Below are 22,466 nucleotides of genomic sequence, written 5' to 3'. Positions count from 1 at the left end.
ATGACAACAATGCTGTTATCACTTTGCTTCTTCATATGAATCCAGTAGCGTTCGATAGTGACACGATTAGTTTGTGTTTCTTACATCTGCAAACAGCTAGTTTGTCTTTACTTAGTAAATTGGGCCAATAATCTTGTAAGCCATAATTAGTTATACAGCCTGATAATACCGGTGTACTGTCGTTGCCAAAAGTTTTGAGAATGACACATATTAATTTCCACAAAGTTTGTTGCTTCAGTGTCTCTAGATATATTTCATAAGTGTCAGACTTTTAATTGACAATTACATGAAGTTGACCCTTCTTTTTCAAGACCTCTGCAATCTGCCTTGGTATGCTTTCAATTAACTTCTTGGCCACATCCTGACTGATGGCGGCCCATTCTTGCATAATCAATGCTTGGATTTTGTCAGAATTTGTGGGTTTTTTGTTTGTCCACCCGCCTCTTGAGGATTGACCACAAGCTCTCAATGGGGTTAAGGTCTGGGGAGTTTCCTGGCCATTAACCCAAAATATCGATATTTTGTTCCCCGAGCCACTTAGTTATTACTTTTGCCTTATGGAAAGGTGCTCCATCATGCTGGAAAAGGCCCTGTTCGTCACCAAACTGTTCCTGGATGGTTGGGAGAAGTTGCTCTCGAAGGTTGTGTTGGTACCGTTCTTTATTCGTGGCTGTGTTCTTAGGCAAAATTGTGAGTGAGCCCACTCTCTTGGCTGAGAAGCAACCCCACACATGAATGGTCTCAGGATGCTTTACTGTTGGCATGACACAGGACTGATGGTAGCGCTCACCTTGTCTTCTCCGGACAAGCTTTTTTCCGAATGCCCCAAACAACTGGAAAGGGGATTCATCAGAGAAAATGACTTTACCCCAGTCCTCAGCAGTCCAATCCCTGTACCTTTTGCAGAATATCAGTCTGTCCCTGATGTTTTTCCTGGAGAGAAGTGGCTTCTGCCCTTCTTGACACCAGGCCATCCTCCAAAAGGCTTTGCCTCACTGTGTGAGCAGATGCACTCACACCTGCCTGCTGCCGTTCCTGAGCAAGCTCTGTACTGGTGGTGTCCCGATCCTGCAGCTGAATCAACTTTAGGAGATGGCCCTGGTGCTCGCTGGATTTTCTTGGGCGCCCTGAAGCCTTCACAACAATTGAACCGCTCTCCTTGAAGTTCTTGATGATCCGATAAACAGTTGATGTAGGTGCAATCTTACTGGCAGCAATATCCTTGCCTATGAAGCCCTTTTTGTGCAAAGCAATGATGGCGGCACGTGTTTCCTTGCAGGTAACCATGGTTGACAGAGGAAGGACAATGATTCCAAGCATCACCCTCATGTTGAAGCTTCCAGTCTGTTATTCGAACTCAATCAGCATGACAGAGTGATCTCCAGCCTTGTCCTCATCAATACTCACACCTGTGTTAACGAGAGAATCACTGACATGTCAGCTGGTCCTTTTGTGGCAGGGCTGAATGCAGTGGAAATGTTTTTGGGTGATTCAGTTCATTTGCATGGCAAAGAGGGACTTTGCAATTCATCTGATCACTCTTCATAACATTCTGGAGTATATGCAAATTACCATAATACAAACTGAGGCAGCAGACTTCGTAAAATTTCATTTTTGTCATTCTCAAAAATGTTGGCCACGACTGTAGACCTAAATCAGCATGTTCTCTGTGCAACAGTACCTTCTAAATCAAAGAGGAATACAAGAAGCATGAATATGTTAGCTACATGAAGTAGCTAAGAGAAAACAGACAATGTAGCGAAAGATTATAGGGTCCCCTAGGAAACAAGTATCAACACTTTGGTTCCTGCCCTAAGTGTTTGTTTTAGGATCCAATCACAGTAACTCCTCTCTGGCCATTTAATTTGTCAAACAACATTATTCAATGTGCCCACTATCATATTCTAACTGTAGAATTAGAATAATCATTATATTATTATCATTATAATGCAAAAAAATCACTGAAGCTGGAGTCTTGTCTCCCTCTACCTTTAATCATCTGCTGTTAGTGCAGCTTACCGATCACTGTACCTGTACACAGCCAGTCTGTAAATAGCACACCCAACTACCTCATCCTCATATTATTACTTACCCTCTTGCTCTTTTGCACCCCAGTATCTCTACTTGCACATCATCTGCACATCTGTCACTCGTGTTAATGCTAAATTGTAATTATTTCGCCTCTATGGACTATTTATTGTCTTACCTCCCTACTCTTCTACATTTGCACACACTGTACTTTTTTGTGTTATTGATTATACGTTTGTTTATGTTTATGTGTAACTGTTGTTTTTGTCGCACTGCTTTGCTTTATCTTGGTCAGGGTTGCAGTTGTAAATGAGAACTTGTTCTCAACTGGCCTACCTGGTTAAATAAAGGTGTAAGTGAACAGTATAAACCAATCAGAATGGAGAAAGACCCATTTGAAATTACTTCATGTACATTTGAAGTCTGAAGTTTACACCTTAGCCAAAAACATTTAAATTCGTTTTTTTCACAATTCCTGACATTTAATCCTCGTAAAAATTGCCTGTCTTAGGTCAGTTAAGATCACCACTTTATTTTAAGAATGTGAAATGTCAGAATAATAGTAGAGGGAATGATTTATGATTCACATTCCCAGTGGGTCAGAAGTTTACATACACTCAATCAGTATTTGGTAACATTGCTTTTAAATTGTTTAACTTGGGTGAATTTTGTCCCATTCCTCCTGACAGAGCTGGTGTAACTGAGTCAGGTTTGTATGCCTCCTTGATCGCACACAGTTTTTTGTTTTGATCTGCCCACACATTTTATATAGGAGTGAAGTTGGGGCTTTGTGATGGCCACTCCAATACCTTGACTTTGTTGTCCTTAAACCATTTTGCCACAACTTTGGAATTATGTTGGTCATTTGAACATCTTGGCCATGTTCTGTTATAATCTCTGCCTGGCACAGCCAGAAGAGGACTGGCCACCCCTTATAGCCTGGTACCTCTCTAGGTTTCTTCCTAGGTTCTGGCCTTTCTAAGGAGTTTTTCCTAGCCACCGTGCTTCTATACCTACATTGCTTGTCATTTAGGATTTTTGGCTGGGTTTCTATACAGCACTTTGAGACATCAGCTGATGTAAGAAGGGCTTTATAAATACATTTGATTGGTTGATGGAAGACCCATTTGCGACCAAGCTTTAACTTCCTGACCGATGTCTTGAGATATTGCTTCAATAAATCCACATAATTTTCCTCCCACATGGTGCCATCTATTTTGTGAAGTGCACCAGTCCCTCCTGCAGCAAAGCACCTCCACAACATGATGCTGCCACCGTCGTGCTTCACGGTTGGGATGGTGTTCTTTGGCTTGCAAGCATAACTCTTTTTCCTCCAAACATAACTATGTTCATTATGGCCAAACAGTTCTATTTTTGGTTCATCAGACCAGAGGACATTTCACCAAAAGTACTATCTTTGTCACCATGTGCAGTTGCAAACCGTAGTCTGGCTTTTTTATGGCGGTTTTGGAGCAGTGGCTTCTTCCTTGCTGAGCGTCCTTTTCAAGTTATGTCGATATAGGACTCGTTTTACTGTGGATATAGATACTTTTGTACCTGTTTCTTCCAGCATCTTCACAAGGTCCTTTGCTGTTGTTCTGGGATTGATTTGCACTTTTTGCACCAAATTACTTTCATCTCTAGGAGACAGAACGCGTCTCCTTCCTGAGCCGTATGGAGGCTGCGTGGTCCCATGGTGTTTATACTCGCATACTATTGTTTGTACAGATGAACGTGGTACCTTCAGATGAACTCAAGACTTTTTTTCTGAGGTCCTGGCTGACTTCTTTTGATTTTCCCATGATGTCAAGCAAAGAGGCACCGAGTTTGAAGGTAGGCCTTGAAATACATCCACAAGTACACCTCCAATTGACTCTAATGATGTCAATTAGCCTATCAGAAGGAATTTTCCAAGCTGTTTAAAGGCACAGTCAACTTAGTGTATGTAAACTTCTGACCCACTGGAATTGTGATACAGTGAAATAATCTGTCTGTAAACAATTGTTGGAAAAATGACTTGTGTCATGCACAAAGTAGATGTCCTAACCGACTTGCCAAAACTATAGTTTGTTAATAAGAAATTTGTGGAGTGGTTGAAAAACGAGTTTTTATGACTCTGACCGAAGTGTATGTAAACTTCTGACTTCACCTGTATGTGTTGCCACCCTGAGGTAATGCACTTCGTATAAAGCAAATTTAGAGATGTTATTATTTAAAAACATAAAATAGTCGTCTTCTTTATACCTTGATATGATATTTTGACTGTATCGCCCAGCACTAATTCAAACCCCTTGACTTTTTTTCACATCTTGTTACTTTATTCAGCCTTATACTGTCCTTGGCGGCAGGTAGCCTCGTGGTTAGAGCGTTGGACTAGTAACCGGAAGGTTGCTAGATCGAATCCCTGAGCTGACAAGGTAAAAATCTGTCGTTCTGCCCCTGAACAAGGCAGTTAACCCACTGTTCATAGGCAGTCATTGAAAATAAGAATTTGTTAATGACTGACTTGCCTAGTTAAATAAAGGTAAAAATAATTACTAAAATGGATTGAAATAGTTTCCCCCCCTCTCATCAATCTATCAATGACATCTACATAATGACAATCCCCATAATGACATCACAATACCCCATAATGACATGACAATACCCCATAATGACATCACAATACCCCATAATGACATCACAATACCCCATAATGACATCACAATACCCCATAATGACATCACAATACCCCATAATGACATCACAATACCCCATAATGACATCACAATACCCCATAATGACATCACAATACCCCATAATGACATCACAATGCCCCATAATGACATCACAATACCCCATAATGACATCACAATGCCCCATAATGACATCACAATGCCCCATAATGACATCACAATGCCCCCTAATGACATCACAATGACCCCATAATGACATGACAATACCCCATAATGACATCACAATACCCCATAATGACAGTGACAACAGGTTTTCAGAAGAAGAAAATAACTGAAATATCACATTGGCTGGGCTTCTCAAAGACATTCCTGGAATTACAAGGAAATGTGAGAATCTTCCAACTGCGATTCCTGGAAATCCATTGAATTTTGTGAAAGTTGCAAGTCTCGTATACATGTCTGGGAGACAGATCGTCATGCCCTCATCTCTTGAGGGTGATGTTTTGTCAGATGGACCAGGAGCACTAGTCATTCCGCTCTCATCCTCTTGGGCCACAACAAGACCATAGAACAACCACTGTCAGTGTCCTGGAGTGTAATCATTTTGGCTACAAACCATTTTCTCCAAACTGAGGTTCCTCCCGGTTTCCTTCTGCTTGGTAAAACAAAACAAAAAAGTTTTCCGTAATGAATTCCCCCTACCCCTGGTCCAACCACAGTTGTTCCCCCTACCCCTGGTCCAACCACAGTTGTTCCCCCTACCCCTGGTCCAACCACAGTTGTTCCCCCTGGTCCAACCACAGTTGTTCCCCCTGGTCCAACCACAGTTGTTCCCCCTGGTCCAACCACAGTTGTTCCCCCTGGTCCAACCACAGTTGTTCCCCCTGGTCCAACCACAGTTGTTCCCCCTGGTCCACCCCCCCCCAACCACAGTGGTCCAACCACAGTTGTAATTATTGTCTCCACTCAACTTTTAAATATGGACACCATGTGGACCAGGGCTCTTTCCTTTTCCCACTTTGACCACAGAACAACCGCCCAGTGTCCCTGTCCAACCACAGCCTAAGGTTGTGTCCAAAATGGCACCCTAGTACCCTTTATCCACAAAGAGACCACAGAACAACCGCCCAGTGTCCCTGTCAACCACAGTAGGTTGTGTCACTATAAAAAGAGTGTAGTGTACCATTTAGGAGTCGTCGCCCTGTAATTGATCCGTCTACACTCAACTATATGTACAGTTTTTTTTCAAAGATTTGTGTGTGTGTGTGTGTGTGTGTGTGTGTGTGTGTGTGTGTGTGTGTGTGTGTGTGTGTGTGTGTGTGTGTCCTTAGTTGTACCAGTTGTTCATTGTGTCCACATTAGAATGGTCCAACCTGATCTCACCTGCCTTCCATCTTTGAGGACATGTACTCTGTTGTTAGAGCGGTTACTTGAATATCTTGTCAATATAATTGATCATCTTTGGCCCAGTTGGCCCTGTGCGGCGGGCCAGCAGCAGAGCTATGCCAACTGGCCCGCCCGCACAGGGCCAACTGGCCCGCCCGCACAGGGCCAACTGGCCCGCCCGCACAGGGCCAACTGGCCCGCCCGCACAGGGCCAACTGGCCCGCCCGCACAGGGCCAACTGGCATAGCTCTGCTGCTGGCTTTTGTGTGGAGTTCGTGCCAAAAGACAGCCTTTTATACAAATCAACTGGCAGATGACAGACAATGATGAAAATGTCATTCTTTTGAAGTTGTAATGGCCATCAAAATGTGTGAAATCCATGTATTGAAAGGGGAAAGCCCTCCAGACCTGGGTGCTGGGAGGTTGGTCTGCGTTTGGTAGCCGACTTCCCCATTGCTTGTTTGCTAATTCCCAGAAGAATTGGACCAGGTTCTCTATAGGGCTCTGAATGGGCTTCAGTTGACCCAGGAATATGCATATATTATATAGCCAAAGGTTGGGGTTTCCTTCCCTTTTTTTCTCCTGCACCACCAGGGACCAGGCTAGTGGTGCTCAGGGTCTTTGTGTTTCATTTAGGTCAAGGTTTATTGACTAGGCTAAGTTATCTATTTAAATTAGGATTTATTTGATCAATTTTTGAGCTAAGCAACATGCAACTGCTATTTGCAGATTTTTTTATAAAGTTTGTTCACCTCTGGGGTATTATGTTCCATTTTCAAATGAACATAAATAAAAATAATCTGAAAACTGATTGAAACAGGGAGGTACCATTTCTTGTTGAATAAGAAATGGTTGTTTTCGTAACTTGAGCCATGCTGGGAGTCCATTGGCTGTGTTCCTGATAGGATCATAATTCTAACATAACATTTGTTGCCAAGCATTTCAGAGTTTTGAGGAATCAAAGTCTCAACAAGAGTTCAAGTCTGTTTTTAATATATTTGGTCTTCACGCTGTTCAGGTCTGAAATATATGACGGATGCCAGTTTTTTATTTATTTTTTAAAGTGATTCATTTTTCGCAAGTAGTTAACTTTAAAACATACATTACTGAAATAGTTATTCCCAGTCTGCAGCCAAGACTAAAGTGTTTTGTCGGCTTGCTCACCTAGCCTAATCTCCCAATGGAAAATACAGGAAGGACTCATCCAGTCACACAGTTTAACTCCGTCTCCCAGAGGGAGTATCCTCGTCCGCAGGTCCTCAAAACGTTCTGCTTTGTGACCCACTAATTGAGGTGTCTGACGTCGCGACCAACCATAAGAGTTGAGTGGTGGGGGGGGGAAAACTCTGCCGACCAAAGAATACGATTTTTTATTTTAAATAAATACCCATTACTTCAAAACATCAAACTTTATTAAATGACATGAATAGTCAAAATCATGTTTTTTTTTTTCATTTTTTTTTTCAGGAAATGTGATATTTGGATTAAACCAGATCAAAGTATGAAAAATGACTGTTATTTCGTCATTGATGAAGTTTGGTCATAAAGTTACTGGTCCCCCTCCCCCATGTGAAAAATACAAATTCCAAACAATTCTATGACGTTTGTTTCATTAGTCCATTGTTGGACATAGTCCCAAAATGTTTTCCTTGGCAGAAATCAAGTTTAGAGATGTGTAACTTCCCCCCCCATCTCTCTCTTTTCCCCCATCTCTCTCTTCCCCCCCATCTCTCTCTTTTCCCCCCATCTCTCTCTTTCCCCCCATCTCTCTCTTTTCCCCCATCTCTCTCTTTCCCCCCCCCCCATCTCTCTCTTTTCCCCCCATCTCTCTCTTTTCCCCCCATCTCTCTCTTTTCCCCCATCTCTCTTCTCTCTTTTCCCCCCCATCTCTCTCTTTCCCCCATCTCTCTCTTTCCCCCCATCTCTCTCTTTTCCCCCCCCATCTCTCTCTTTCCCCCCATCTCTCTCTTTTCCCCCATCTCTCTCTTTTCCCCCATCTCTCTTTTTCCCCCCATCTCTCTCTTTTCCCCCCATCTCTCTCTTTTCCCCCCATCTCTCTCTTTTCCCCCCATCTCTCTCTTTTCCCCCCATCTCTCTCTTTTCCCCCCATCTCTCTCTTTTCCCGCCCATCTCTCTCTTTTCCCCCCATCTCTCTCTTTTCCCCCCATCTCTCTCTTTTCCCGCCCATCTCTCTCTTTTCCCCCCATCTTTTTTCCCCCCCATCTCTCTCTTTTCCCGCCCATCTCTCTCTTTTCCCGCCCATCTCTCTCTTTTCCCGCCCATCTCTCTCTTTTCCCGCCCATCTCTCTCTTTTCCCTCCCATCTCTCTCTTTTCCCGCCCATCTCTCTCTTTTCCCGCCCATCTCTCTCTTTTCCCTCTTTCCATCTCTCTCTTTTTCCCCCCCCATCTCTCTCTTTCCCCCCATCCCCCCCATCTCTCTTTTCCCCCATCCCCCCATCTCTCTCTTTTCCCCCATCCCCCCCATCTCTCTCTTTCCCCCACCCCCCATCTCTCTCTTTCACCCCCCCCCATCTCTCTCTTTCACCCCCCCCCCATCTCTCTCTTTCACCCCCCCCCCCATCTCTCTCTTTCACCCCCCATCTCTCTCTTTCCCCCACCCCCTTTCCCCCCCATCTCTCTCTTTCCCCCCACCCCTTTATCCCCCCATCTCTCTCTTTATCCCCCCATCTCTCTCTTTTCCCCCCCATCTCTCTTTATCCCCCCATCTCTCTTTCACCCCCCATCTCTCTCTTTCCCCACCCTCTTTATCCCCCCATCTCTCTCTTTTTCCCCCATCTCTCTTTACCCCCCATCTCTCTCTTTCACCCCCCATCTCTCTCTTTCACCCCCATCTCTCTCTTTTATCACCCCCTCTCTTTATCTCCCATCTCTCTTTCACCCCCCCCCATCTCTCTCTTTTCACCCCCCATCTCTCTCTTTTCCCCCCTCTCTCTTTTCCCCCCCATCTCTCTTTACCCCCCCATCTCTCTTTTACCCCCTTTTACCCCCTCTCTCTTTACCCCCCCATCTCTCTCTTTTACCCCCCTCTCTCTCTTTTATCCCCCCTCTCTCTCTCTTTTCCCCCTCTCTCTCTCTTTTACCCCCCTCTCTCTCTCCCCCTCTCTCTTTTTTCCCCCCTCTCTCTCTTTTACCCCCTCTCTCTCCCCCCCATCTTTTTTACCCCCCTCTCTCTTTTACCCCCTCTCTCTTTTTAACCCCTCTCTCTCTCTCTTTTAAACCCCCCTCTCTCTCTTTTAATCCCCCTCTCTCTCTCTTTAATCCCCCTCTCTCTCTCTTAATCCCCCTCTCTCTCTTTAATCCCCCTCTCTCTCTTTAATCCCCTCTCTCTCTCTTTAATCCCCCTCTCTCTTTAATCTTCTCTTTTATCCCCCCATCTCTCTTTTATTCCCCCTCTCTTTTTTTCCCCCTCTCTCTCTTTTACCCCCCTCTCTCTCTTTACCCCCTCTCTCTCTTTTTACCCCCCTCTCTCTTTTACCCCCCTCTCTCTTTTACCCCCTCTCTCTCTTTTCCCCCTCTCTCTTTTTCCCCCTCTCTCTCTCTTTTTTCCCCCTCTCTTTAACCCCCTCTTTTAAACCCCCTCTCTCTTTAATCCCCCCTCTCTCTTTAATCCCCCCTCTCTCTCTTTAATCCCCCTCTCTCTTTAATCCCCCTCTCTCTCTTTAATCCCCCTCTCTCTCTTTAATCCCCCTCTCTCTCTTTTTAATCCCCCTCTCTCTTTAATCCCCCTCTCTCTTTAATCCCCCTCTCTCTTTAATCCCCCTCTCTCTTTTATCCCCCTCTCTCTTTTATCCCCCTCTCTCTTTTATCCCCCCCCATCTCTCTCTTTATCCCCCCCATCTCTCTCTCTTATCCCCCCCATCTCTCTCTCTTATCCCCTCCATCTCATTACTTAAACACGTTCATGTTTATCGGTAAGGAACTGCACTGACCCATTCAATCTCCACCAATAGCTAGGGTTCAGTAGCTAGGGGGTTCAGTAGCTAGGGGGTTCAGTAGCTAGGGGGTTCAGTAGCTAGGGGGTTCAGTAGCTAGGGGGTTCAGTAGCTAGGGGGTTCAGTAGCTAGGGGGTTCAGTAGCTAGGGGGTTCAGTAGCTAGGTTTCCATCCAATTGGCAACAGATTTTCATGCAAATATTCTAACATCTGCATATATAAACTATATGTGCATTTTCCCACCAGAGACGTGTTTCCATCAAATTGACTTGTTCATAAAAAGCTGCGTTTTATGTAAATCACATAAAAATACCTTTTGCGGTTAAATTCCCATGTACCAAATAAAACATTTCAAGTTAATTGGGTTTCCATTGCATTTTCAACTCTACCGATGGTTTTGTCACAGAAATGTTTGTTATACACACAGTGTAGAAAACATTAAATACACCTTTTCTTTCCATGACACTGACCAGGTGAATCCCAGGTGAAATCTATGATCCTTGTTGATGTCACTTGTTAAATCCACTTCAATCAGTGTTGATGAAGGGGAGGAGACGGGTAGACGAAGGGGAGGAGACGGGTAGACGAAGGGGAGGAGGCGGGTAGACGAAGGGGAGGAGGCGGGTAGACGAAGGGGAGGAGGCGGGTAGACGAAGGGGAGGAGGCGGGTAGACGAAGGGGAGGAGGCGGGTAGACGAAGGGGAGGAGGCGAAGGGGAGGAGGCGGGTAGACGAAGGGGAGGAGGCGGGTAGACGAAGGGGAGGAGGCGGGTAGACGAAGGGGAGGAGGCGGGTAGACGAAGGGGAGGAGGCGGGTAGACGAAGGGGAGGAGGCGGGTAGACGAAGGGGAGGAGGCGGGTAGACGAAGGGGAGGAGGCGGGTAGACGAAGGGGAGGAGGCGGGTAGACGAAGGACTTTTTAAGCCTTTGAAACCTGGATTGTGTGTGAGCCAATCAGAGGGTGAACGGGGCAAGACAGCAGATTGAAGTCCCTTTGAACAGCGTATGGTAGTAGGATATTGGTCCTTCTGTAGCTCAGTTGGTAGAGCATGGCGCTTGTAACGCCAGGGTAGTGGGTTCGATTCCCGGGACCACCCATACGTAGAATGTATGCACACATGACTAAGTCGCTTTGGATAAAAGCGTCTGCTAAATGGCATGTATTAGAGTATTATTATATTAGGATCCAGGCGCACCAGTTTGTGTCAAGAACTGCAACGCTGCTGGGTTTTTCACGCTCAACAGTTTCCTGTGTGTATCAAGAATGGTCCACCACCCAAAGGACATCCAGCCAACTTGACACAACTGTGGGAAGCATTGGAGTCAACATGGGGCCAGTATCCCTGTGGAACGCTTTAGACACCTTGTAGAATCCATGTCCAGGTGAATTGAGTCTGTTCTGAGGGTGAAACTCAATATTAGGAAGGTGTTCTTAATGTTTTGTAGAGTCCATGTCCAGATGAATAGAGGTGGTTCTGAGGGTGAAATTCAATATTAGGAAGGTGTTCTTAATGTTTTGTAGAGTCCATGTCCAGATAAATACAGGTGGTTCTGAGGGTGAAACTCAATATTAGGAAGGTGTTCTTAATGTTTTGTAGAGTCCATGTCCAGATGAATAGAGGTGGTTCTGAGGGTGAAATTCAATATTAGGAAGGTGTTCTTAATGTTTTGTAGAGTCCATGTCCAGATGAATAGAGGTGGTTCTGAGGGTGAAATTCAATATTAGGAAGGTGTTCTTAATGTTTTGTTCTTAATGTTTTGTTCATGTCTGATGAATTGGCACTTGGTTCTGAGGGTGAAATTCAATATAGTAAGGTAGCCTCTTAATGTTTTGAGATTATCCATAGACAGATGAATAGAGGTGGTTCTGATGAAATTATCATAGACAAGTTCTTAGGTTCTTAATGATTTGATTATCTGTTGACAGGCACTTGCGCTCTAGCCAACCGTTTCCACTATAGTATAGCCTACTTAATGATGAGATTATCATAGACAGGACAGGCCTACTTAATGATGAGATTATCATAGACAAGACAGGCCTACTTAATGATGAGATTATCATAGACAGGGTAGGCCTACTTAATGATGAGATTATCATAGACAGGACAGGCCTACTTAATGATGAGATTATCATAGACAAGACAGGCCTACTTAATGATGAGATTATCATAGACAGGACAGGCCTACTTAATGATGAGATTATCATAGACAGGACAGGCCTACTTAATGATGAGATTATCATAGACAGGACAGGCCTACTTAATGATGAGATTATCATAGACAGGACAGGCCTACTTAATGATGAGATTATCATAGACAAGACAGGCCTACTTAATGATGAGATTATCATAGACAGGACAGGCCTACTTAATGATGAGATTATCATAGACAGGACAGGCCTACTTATAGCCTACTTAATGATGAGATTATCATAGACAGGACAGGCCTACTTATAGCCTACTTAATGATGAGATTATCATAGACAGGACAGGCCTACTTATAGCCTACTTAATGATGAGATTATCATAGACAGGACAGGCCTACTTATAGCCTACTTAATGATGAGATTATCATAGACAGGACAGGCCTACTTATAGCCTACTTAATGATGAGATTATCATAGACAGGACAGGCCTACTTATAGCCTAATTAATGATGAGATTATCATAGACAGGACAGGCCTACTTATAGCCTACTTAATGATGAGATTATCATAGACAGGACAGGCCTACTTATAGCCTACTTAATGATGAGATTATCATAGACGGGACAGCAACATTGTTTTGTATTTGTCAAATGGCATTGATCATGTCGACCGAATAAAAACAGTCAATATTTATTGGAAAGGATAATCAAGCTCATTCACATTGCACTTTCACCACCCTGAAGTTCATAACTTATTTCATCTGTAGCCTCATAAACTGCATGGTTTCATGAGTCGTGGAGGGAGGGCCGCAAAACATTTAATGTGACTCCGAAGTTTATTTCCATATAAAAGTTATTATAATCAATATTTATCACTTTCCACCTTCCATTTTTCCTGTATAAATACATTTCTCTTTACAGAAACCTAAAGATCCCACCTTGTCGAGAGTATTTTTGTTTTGTCGACATTTGGAAAGTTGACTGAGAAGTGTTCTGTTTCCTGTTTCCACCAGGCCTCCTCATTACATTTTTTATGTTTTTTTTTATACGTTCTTTACTCCCATAAAAAAAGGTTGGCTGGAAACCTGGTTATGGGTCCACTTGGCAGAATACGTTGGAAGAAACTCCCCAGGCAGGATCCTGACGACAGTTAGCAGCCGAGGGGCTCTTTAAATCACCGTCTGGGAAAGGGGAGAAAACCACACGCATGGGGAAATTAAGCCGCTTAATTAGTTGAATATTGTTATAAAATGTGCATGTCATGGACTCTGTAATATGTAAACAAAATAGGAATTACATCTCTGGATTTAAAAAAAAAATTTTTAAAAACATATTTATTTACATCCACATTCTTTTTCAGTTGTCACAAACTAGTCGGTCATAAAGTCAAGTGTTGGTCAACGTTTTTGAAAACTGTATTAGGTAACATTTTTGAAATGTTATAACCACTAAAATAAGTGATAATCAGTCATCCATATACATTATTTACAATTTAGGCCTAACTTTTAATTATCTCAACCACACAGATCTTGTATATCCAAATAATTCTAGTCCTTTATTAATAAGGCACCAAAAAACAACTTGAAACCAGGAGGGACTACAGCTCGTTCGGTTTTTCTCTTGCGAAACATTTTGCTACGGTTTTCACTAATGAATACAACCCCAATGCGTAGGGGTGTAACAGATCACCAAATCCAATGTTCGCTACGTATTGTGGTTTTTGTGGTCACTGTTAGGTTTCGGTACACCGGGAAAATGACATGCCATTTACCATATTCGTCATTCACAGTGTTCTTGGCCATCGTCTGTTGTGACATCATTCAGTGTTCTTGGCCATCGTCTGTTGTGACATCATTCACAGTGTTCTTGGCCATCGTCTGTTGTGACATCATTCAGTGTTCTTGGCCATCGTCTGTTGTGACATCATTCAGTGTTCTTGGCCATCGTCTGTTGTGACATCATTCAGTGTTCTTGGCCATCGTCTGTTGTGACATCATTCAGTGTTCTTGGCCATCGTCTGTTGTGACATCATTCAGTGTTCTTGGCCATCGTCTGTTGTGACATCATTCACAGTGTTCTTGGCCATCGTCTGTTGTGACATCATTCACAGTGTTCTTGGCCATCGTCTGTTGTGACATCGTCTGTGACATCATTCGCAGTGTTCTTGGCCATCGTCTGTTGTGACATCATTCAGTGTTCTTGGCCATCGTCTGTTGTGACATCATTCAGTGTTCTTGGCCATCGTCTGTTGTGACATCATTCAGTGTTCTTGGCCATCGTCTGTTGTGACATCATTCAGTGTTCTTGGCCATCGTCTGTTGTGACATCATTCAGTGTTCTTGGCCATCGTCTGTTGTGACATCATTCAGTGTTCTTGGCCATCGTCTGTTGTGACATCATTCAGTGTTCTTGGCCATCGTCTGTTGTGACATCATTCACAGTGTTCTTGGCCATCGTCTGTTGTGACATCATTCACAGTGTTCTTGGCCATCGTCTGTTGTGACATCATTCACAGTGTTCTTGGCCATCGTCTGTTGTGACATCATTCAGTGTTCTTGGCCATCGTCTGTTGTGACATCATTCACAGTGTTCTTGGCCATCGTCTGTTGTGACATCATTCACAGTGTTCTTGGCCATCGTCTGTTGTGACATCATTCAGTGTTCTTGGCCATCGTCTGTTGTGACATCATTCAGTGTTCTTGGCCATCGTCTGTTGTGACATCATTCACAGTGTTCTTGGCCATCGTCTGTTGTGACATCATTCAGTGTTCTTGGCCATCGTCTGTTGTGACATCATTCAGTGTTCTTGGCCATCGTCTGTTGTGACATCATTCAGTGTTCTTGGCCATCGTCTGTTGTGACATCATTCAGTGTTCTTGGCCATCGTCTGTTGTGACAGGATCGTTATGTTGGGCCTCTCCTGTTTCCACTCTGCTACGTCTCTGACCATGTGGGAGATGGGAATTTACCAGTTAACAAGTGTAGTTGTGAATGATGCAAACCTTTGTCTTAATTCAAAACCCAAAACCCATCTGGGCTGCATGATGCCACTTATGGACTATTTGTGAAAAGTCGGGGGGGGGGGGGGGGGGGCTTGTGCCCTGTCTCTTGTGCCCTGTCTCTTGTGCCCTGTCTCTTGTGCCCTGTCTCTTGTGCCCTGTCTCTTGTGCCCTGTCTCTTGTGCCCTGTCCTTTGCCTCAAGCTGCACACCCCTCAGACTATTCTGAATGTTATCTAGTCTTTACTAATATGTACAGATAGTTTAGAACCAGCTGAAAGAGTTGGTGAGGGTTTATCTGATGTACCCTCGTTAGATTATCTTACTCTGGCTAACATTAGTTGTTGATCTTGTTGATGTGCATAACTGAGAGAGAGAGGGAGACTACCTTTTTCATGGTGGTTTGATCAATAGGACTGTAAATGTTCCCAAATGTAAGCGGACTCCCGTGGTGTTTTACATATTCACAGAAATCCATTCAGGTGAATGTGTTCTAATGATCTAAAGTCACACTGTTGCAACTTCCTTTCAATGTGAATGATGGCACGCCCTACTTCCTGTTAACACACAGTCCAGTTCATAGTGACTGACAGGCCCTACTTCCTGTAAACACAGTCCAGTTCATAGTGACTGACAGGCCCTACTTCCTGTTAACACACAGTCCAGTTCATAGTGACTGACAGGCCCTACTTCCTGTTAAGACAGTCCAGTTCATAGTGACTGACAGGCCCTACTTCCTGTAAACACACAGTCCAGTTCATAGTGAATGATGACAGGCCCTACTTCCTGTAAACACACAGTCCAGTTCATAGTGACTGACAGGCCCTACTTCCTGTAAACACACAGTCCAGTTCATAGTGACTGACAGGCCCTACTTCCTTTTAACACAGTCCAGTTCATAGTGACTGACGAGCCCTACTTCCTGTTAACACAGTCCAGTTCATAGTGACTGACAGGCCCTACTGCCTGTAAACACACAGTCCAGTTCATAGTGAATGATAACAGGCCCTACTTCCTGTAAACACACAGTCCAGTTCATAGTGAATGATGGCAGGCCCTACTGCCTGTAAACACACAGTCCAGTTCATAGTGAATGACAGGCCCTACTTCCTGTTAACACACAGTCCAGTTCATAGTGAATGATGGCAGGCCCTACTTCCTGTAAACACACAGTCCAGTTCATAGTGACTGACAGGCCCTACTTCCTGTAAACACACAGTCCAGTTCATAGTGACTGACAGGCCCTACTTCCTGTAAACACAGTCCAGTTCATAGTGACTGACAGGCCCTACTTCCTGTAAACACACAGTCCAGTTCATAGTGACTGACAGGCCCTACTTCCTGTAAACACACAGTCCAGTTCATAGTGACTGACAGGCCCTACTTCCTGTAAACACACAGTCCAGTTCATAGTGAATGATGGCAGGCCCTACTGCCTGTAAACACACAGTCCAGTTCATAGTGAATGATGGCAGGCCCTACTGCCTGTAAACACACAGTCCAGTTCATAGTGACTGACAGGCCCTACTTCCTGTAAACACACAGTCCAGTTCATAGTGACTGACAGGCCCTACTTCCTGTAAACACAGTCCAGTTCATAGTGACTGACAGGCCCTACTTCCTGTAAACACACAGTCCAGTTCATAGTGACTGACAGGCCCTACTTCCTGTAAACACAGTCCAGTTCATAGTGAATGATGGCAGGCCCTACTGCCTGTAAACACACAGTCCAGTTCATAGTGAATGATGGCAGGCCCTACTGCCTGTAAACACACAGTCCAGTTCATAGTGACTGACAGGCCCTACTTCCTGTAAACACACAGTCCAGTTCATAGTGACTGACAGGCCCTACTTCCTGTAAACACAGTCCAGTTCATAGTGACTGACAGGCCCTACTGCCTGTAAACACACAGTCCAGTTCATAGTGAATGATAACAGGCCCTACTTCCTGTAAACACACAGTCCAGTTCATAGTGAATGATGGCAGGCCCTACTGCCTGTAAACACACAGTCCAGTTCATAGTGAATGACAGGCCCTACTTCCTGTTAACACACAGTCCAGTTCATAGTGAATGATGGCAGGCCCTACTTCCTGTAAACACACAGTCCAGTTCATAGTGACTGACAGGCCCTACTTCCTGTAAACACACAGTCCAGTTCATAGTGACTGACAGGCCCTACTTCCTGTAAACACACAGTCCAGTTCATAGTGACTGACAGGCCCTACTTCCTGTAAACACACAGTCCAGTTCATAGTGACTGACAGGCCCTACTTCCTGTAAACACAGTCCAGTTCATAGTGACTGACAGGCCCTACTTCCTGTAAACACACAGTCCAGTTCATAGTGACTGACAGGCCCTACTTCCTGTAAACACAGTCCAGTTCATAGTGAATGATGGCAGGCCCTACTGCCTGTAAACACACAGTCCAGTTCATAGTGAATGATGGCAGGCCCTACTGCCTGTAAACACACAGTCCAGTTCATAGTGACTGACAGGCCCTACTTCCTGTAAACACACAGTCCAGTTCATAGTGAATGATGGCAGGTCCTACTGCCTGTAAACACACAGTCCAGTTCATAGTGAATGATGGCAGGCCCTACTGCCTGTAAACACACAGTCCAGTTCATAGTGAATGATGGCAGGCCCTACTGCCTGTAAACACACAGTCCAGTTCATAGTGAATGATGGCAGGCCCTACTGTCTGTAAACACACAGTCCAGTTCATAGTGAATGATGGCAGGCCCTACTGCCTGTAAACACACAGTCCAGTTCATAGTGACTGACAGGCCCTAAAACACACAGTCCAGTTCATAGTGAATGATGGCAGGCCCTACTGCCTGTAAACACACAGTCCAGTTCATAGTGACTGACAGGCCCTACTTCCTGTAAACACACAGTCCAGTTCATAGTGAATGATGGCAGGCCCTACTGCCTGTAAACACACAGTCCAGTTCATAGTGACTGACAGGCCCTACTGCCTGTAAACACACAGTCCAGTTCATAGTGAATGATGGCAGGCCCTACTGCCTGTAAACACACAGTCCAGTTCATAGTGAATGATGGCAGGCCCTACTGCCTGTAAACACACAGTCCAGTTCATAGTGAATGACAGGCCCTACTTCCTGTAAACACACAGTCCAGTTCATAGTGACTGACAGGCCCTACTTCCTGTAAACACACAGTCCAGTTCATAGTGACTGACAGGCCCTACTTCCTGTAAACACACAGTCCAGTTCATAGTGACTGACAGGCCCTACTTCCTGTAAACACAGTCCAGTTCATAGTGACTGACAGGCCCTACTTCCTGTAAACACACAGTCCAGTTCATAGTGACTGACAGGCCCTACTTCCTGTAAACACAGTCCAGTTCATAGTGAATGATGGCAGGCCCTACTGCCTGTAAACACACAGTCCAGTTCATAGTGAATGATGGCAGGCCCTACTGCCTGTAAACACACAGTCCAGTTCATAGTGACTGACAGGCCCTACTTCCTGTAAACACACAGTCCAGTTCATAGTGAATGATGGCAGGCCCTACTGTCTGTAAACACACAGTCCAGTTCATAGTGAATGATGGCAGGCCCTAAAACACACAGTCCAGTTCATAGTGAATGATGGCAGGCCCTACCCTGTAAACACACAGTCCAGTTCATAGTGAATGATGGCATTTCTGTAAACACACAGTCCAGTTCATAGTGAATGATGGCAGGCCCTATTGTAAACACCAGTCCAGTTCAAGTGACTGACAGGCCCTACTGAAACACACAGTCCAGTTCATAGTGAATGATGGCAGGCCCTACTGCCTGTAAACACACAGTCCAGTTCATAGTGACTGACAGGCCCTACTTCCTGTAAACACACAGTCCAGTTCATAGTGAATGATGGCAGGCCCTTTGTAAACACACAGTCCAGTTCATAGTGACTGACAGGCCCTTGCCTTAAACACACAGTCCAGTTCTAGTGAATGATGGCAGGCCCTACTGCCTGTAAACACACAGTCCAGTTCATAGTGAATGATGGCAGGCCCTACTGCCTGTAAACACACAGTCCAGTTCATAGTGACTGACAGGCCCTACTGTCTGTAAACACACAGTCCAATTCAAAGTGTATGATGGAAGGGTATAGCCTATTAAATAGATCACCGTAAACTATGTGTACAGATTGTCTAGGGGCTCGTGTAGGGAAAGGACTTATTAGCATATCGGCCTAATGTGGTGCTGATTGGCTGTACTGGTCTGCAGTGTCTTCATTGTCCAAACACATGGCCCCTTTTCCACCCTGTTGCTATAAACATTTCACATCCTTTACTAAACGTTATTCCCCAAAATTCTATGAATTTCATGAAAATGTGAAAATGAGCATCTCTAAGTGCTCCCTTGTCTAAACGACCTTTTTTTGTTTTGTTGCTGAAATGGACGCAGTAGGGAAGTTTGTTATGTTGCTTAAGGGCTTTTTCATGAGTTGCTGAAATGGACGCAGTAGGGAAGTTTGTTATGTTGCTTAAGGGCTTTTTCATGAGTTGCTGAAATGGACGCAGTAGGGAAGTTTGTTATGTTGCTTAAGGGCTTTTTCATGAGTTGCTGAAACCCACCTAGAATGGACGAAATATCTGCGGCTATAAACCAATGACTGTTAAAAATTGTAAACGTAGCCTACCTATCGATCTCTTGTCATTTCTTTGTCCCGGTCAGAATCAGCTGCCAAAGGGCTGCTTGAATGCAGACCAGGGATGATGTTGTGTTGTTACTTTGCGTTTCCGTCCTTCCGTCCGGTATACTGTGTTGATGCCGGTGTAAATGTTGAGCGTGGCGACATCATGTTTTATCCACAACTCTCTGTCCGTTGCCGTTGGGAAGGTAAAATGTCCCCCAATCCCGGTTTATCCAACCCCACCACTCTCCATCGTATATAACTAGCTAAAAGGACATTTTGAAATGCAACAATTTTTAAGATTTGAATTTTGCTTACAACGTCCGCATAGGCTCCAGTGTTGACAGGAATAGTATGAAATGATTTATCAGCTCAGATTTACTTGAGGCATTTTTTAAAATGCATTTTGATGTATTCATTTGGTTTTTCATGAATATGATTTACCGTTACACCCCCTACTAATGCGTGTGTTTGTGGTTCTCACCCTCCAGGACATCTCCACTCTGACCGGGATTCCCGACGAACACATAAAGACCCGCAAGGTGCACATCTTTGTGCCGGCCCGCACAGCCATGCAGTCAGGAGCCCACGGAACCAAGAAGTGGAAGATTGACTTCGACACCCGGGAACGCTGGGAAAATCCTCTGATGGGATGGGCCTCCACGTAAGACAACACATACATATATTAAATACCTGTTTCCAGTCAGAACCCTAACCCCCAAAACGTCACTGGGTGGTGATATGTGATTTTAACATAAAAAAATAAAATAAATAAAAAATAACAAAATTTGTGAGAAAATCTGCCTGAAATGTTGTTACGTTCAAGCTAGTTTTTAATGATTATGTTGTCACATGGCTTTCTATTTGTTCTCACAGGGGTGACCCCATGTCCAACGTGAACCTTACGTTCACCTCCAAGGATGACGCTGTCGCATTCGCAGAGAAAAACGGTAAACAAGCACACACTGTTAAATCCCAACGATCCCTCTTTTACCGACCTCCGCTCGTCATTGGTTGAGGGTGACGCTGATACACTTAACTCAAGGACACGTGTTTTGTTTATCATAGCAGGATAGAGATTAGTGCGGTTCTGTCTATACACAGCTTTCTGACGACATGTGTTTATGCCTCACACTTAAAAATGTACAAAAAACAAAAAAAATAGTGAATGGGAATTGATCCAAGACGAATACACAAGCTGTTCTTGGCCCCCGTGGCTTCATTTCCTTCATCTGAGCTGTTTATGTTCTCAGGTTGGCGCTACGACATCACAGAGAAGATGGAGAAGAAGCCCAGAGCGAAGTCGTACGGAGCCAACTTCTCCTGGGACAAAAGGACTAGGAGGTCTGCTAAGTAAACTGGACTGTCCTGACCCTGGTCTGAAGACACACACCTGTTGTTGCTTGTACCATAATACTCTACTTGAATAATTAAATAATAAATAATACATGGATATTTATGTGTTCCAAGGGATTTTCTGTCCTGTTTTAGTATTGCAAGTATTACGTTTGTTTGTTTGTACTTTTGTTTGTTGCTTCGTCCCTTTTTTTTATGCTGTAGTTTAAGACAAAAAAAAAAAAAAAGCTAAAATCCTGAAATTGCTTGTAGCCCGGGGAGAGCTATTTGTTAGGAATGAATGAGCTCCAAGTTTAACTTCCTGTTTTTGACTAATTACAGTTGGACTAAATTCTATTGTAGTGGGATTGTGTTGGAGCCGTCACCATTTCAACAACAACAGCCAAATGAATGAATGTTTACACACGAGTCCCATCTTGGATTTTAAACCATCGCCATCACACTCCATTTCAAATAAGACAGTGTCTCCCCGGTTCAGGCAATACCCATTATCTGTTGGGCCGTCCCTCTAACAGACCACTAATACACTATTTAAATCAAGTTGGAAGACAGAAACTGAGGCGATGAGTTGGATTCCTTCAGTAGGGTTTCTCTGGACAACCAGGTAAAACTCATCCCAACACCTCAGTAGGGTTTCTCAGGACAACCAGGGAAAACTCATCCCATTACCTCAGTAGGGTTTCTCAGGACAACCAGGGAAAACTCATCCCATTACCTCAGTAGGGTTTCTCTGGACAACCAGGTAAAACTCATCCCATTACCTCAGTAGGGTTTCTCTGGACAACCAGGTAAAACTCATCCCATTACCTCAGCAAGGTTTCTCTGGACAACCAGGTAAAACTCATCCCATTACCTCAGTAGGGTTTCTCTGGACAACCAGGGAAAACTCATCCCATTACCTCAGTAGGGTTTCTCTGGACAACCAGGTAAAACTCATCCCATTACCTCAGTAGGGTTTCTCTGGACAACCAGGTAAAACTCATCCCATTACCTCAGTAGGGTTTCTCTGGACAACCAGGTAAAACTCATCCCATTACCTCAGTAGGGCTTTTCTGAACAACCAGGGAAAACTCATCCCAACACCTCAGTAGGGTTTCTCTGGACAACCAGGGAAAACTCATCCCATTATCTCAGTAGGGTTTCTCTGGACAACCAGGGAAAACTCATCCCATTACCTCAGTAGGGTTTCTCAGGACAACCAGGGAAAACTCATCCCATTACCTCAGTAGGGTTTCTCTGGACAACCAGGTAAAAATCATCCCATTACCTCAG

The 22,466-nt window shown here is 44.3% G+C and overlaps 1 protein-coding gene across 1 annotated transcript in view; it reads left to right on the top strand.

Annotated features, from left to right (window-relative positions):
- ndufs4 (NADH:ubiquinone oxidoreductase subunit S4) overlaps window positions 1–21,311 on the top strand; it is a 47,000-nt gene extending 25,689 nt beyond the window's left edge. Inside the window, exons 3-5 of the mRNA XM_046351511.1 lie at window positions 20,330–20,502; window positions 20,715–20,788; window positions 21,092–21,311. Of these exons, the coding sequence (XP_046207467.1) occupies window positions 20,330–20,502; window positions 20,715–20,788; window positions 21,092–21,195 (351 nt within the window). The 3' untranslated portion in view covers window positions 21,196–21,311. The remainder of the gene's footprint in view (window positions 1–20,329; window positions 20,503–20,714; window positions 20,789–21,091) is intronic.
- The last annotated feature ends 1,155 nt before the right edge of the window (window positions 21,312–22,466 follow it).

The sequence above is a fragment of the Oncorhynchus gorbuscha genome, linkage group LG05, assembly GCF_021184085.1.
Source record: "Oncorhynchus gorbuscha isolate QuinsamMale2020 ecotype Even-year linkage group LG05, OgorEven_v1.0, whole genome shotgun sequence".
Classification (NCBI taxonomy): domain Eukaryota; kingdom Metazoa; phylum Chordata; class Actinopteri; order Salmoniformes; family Salmonidae; genus Oncorhynchus; species Oncorhynchus gorbuscha.
Note: the sequence above shows the minus strand (reverse complement) of the source record. Positions and strands in the feature narration are given on the sequence as shown.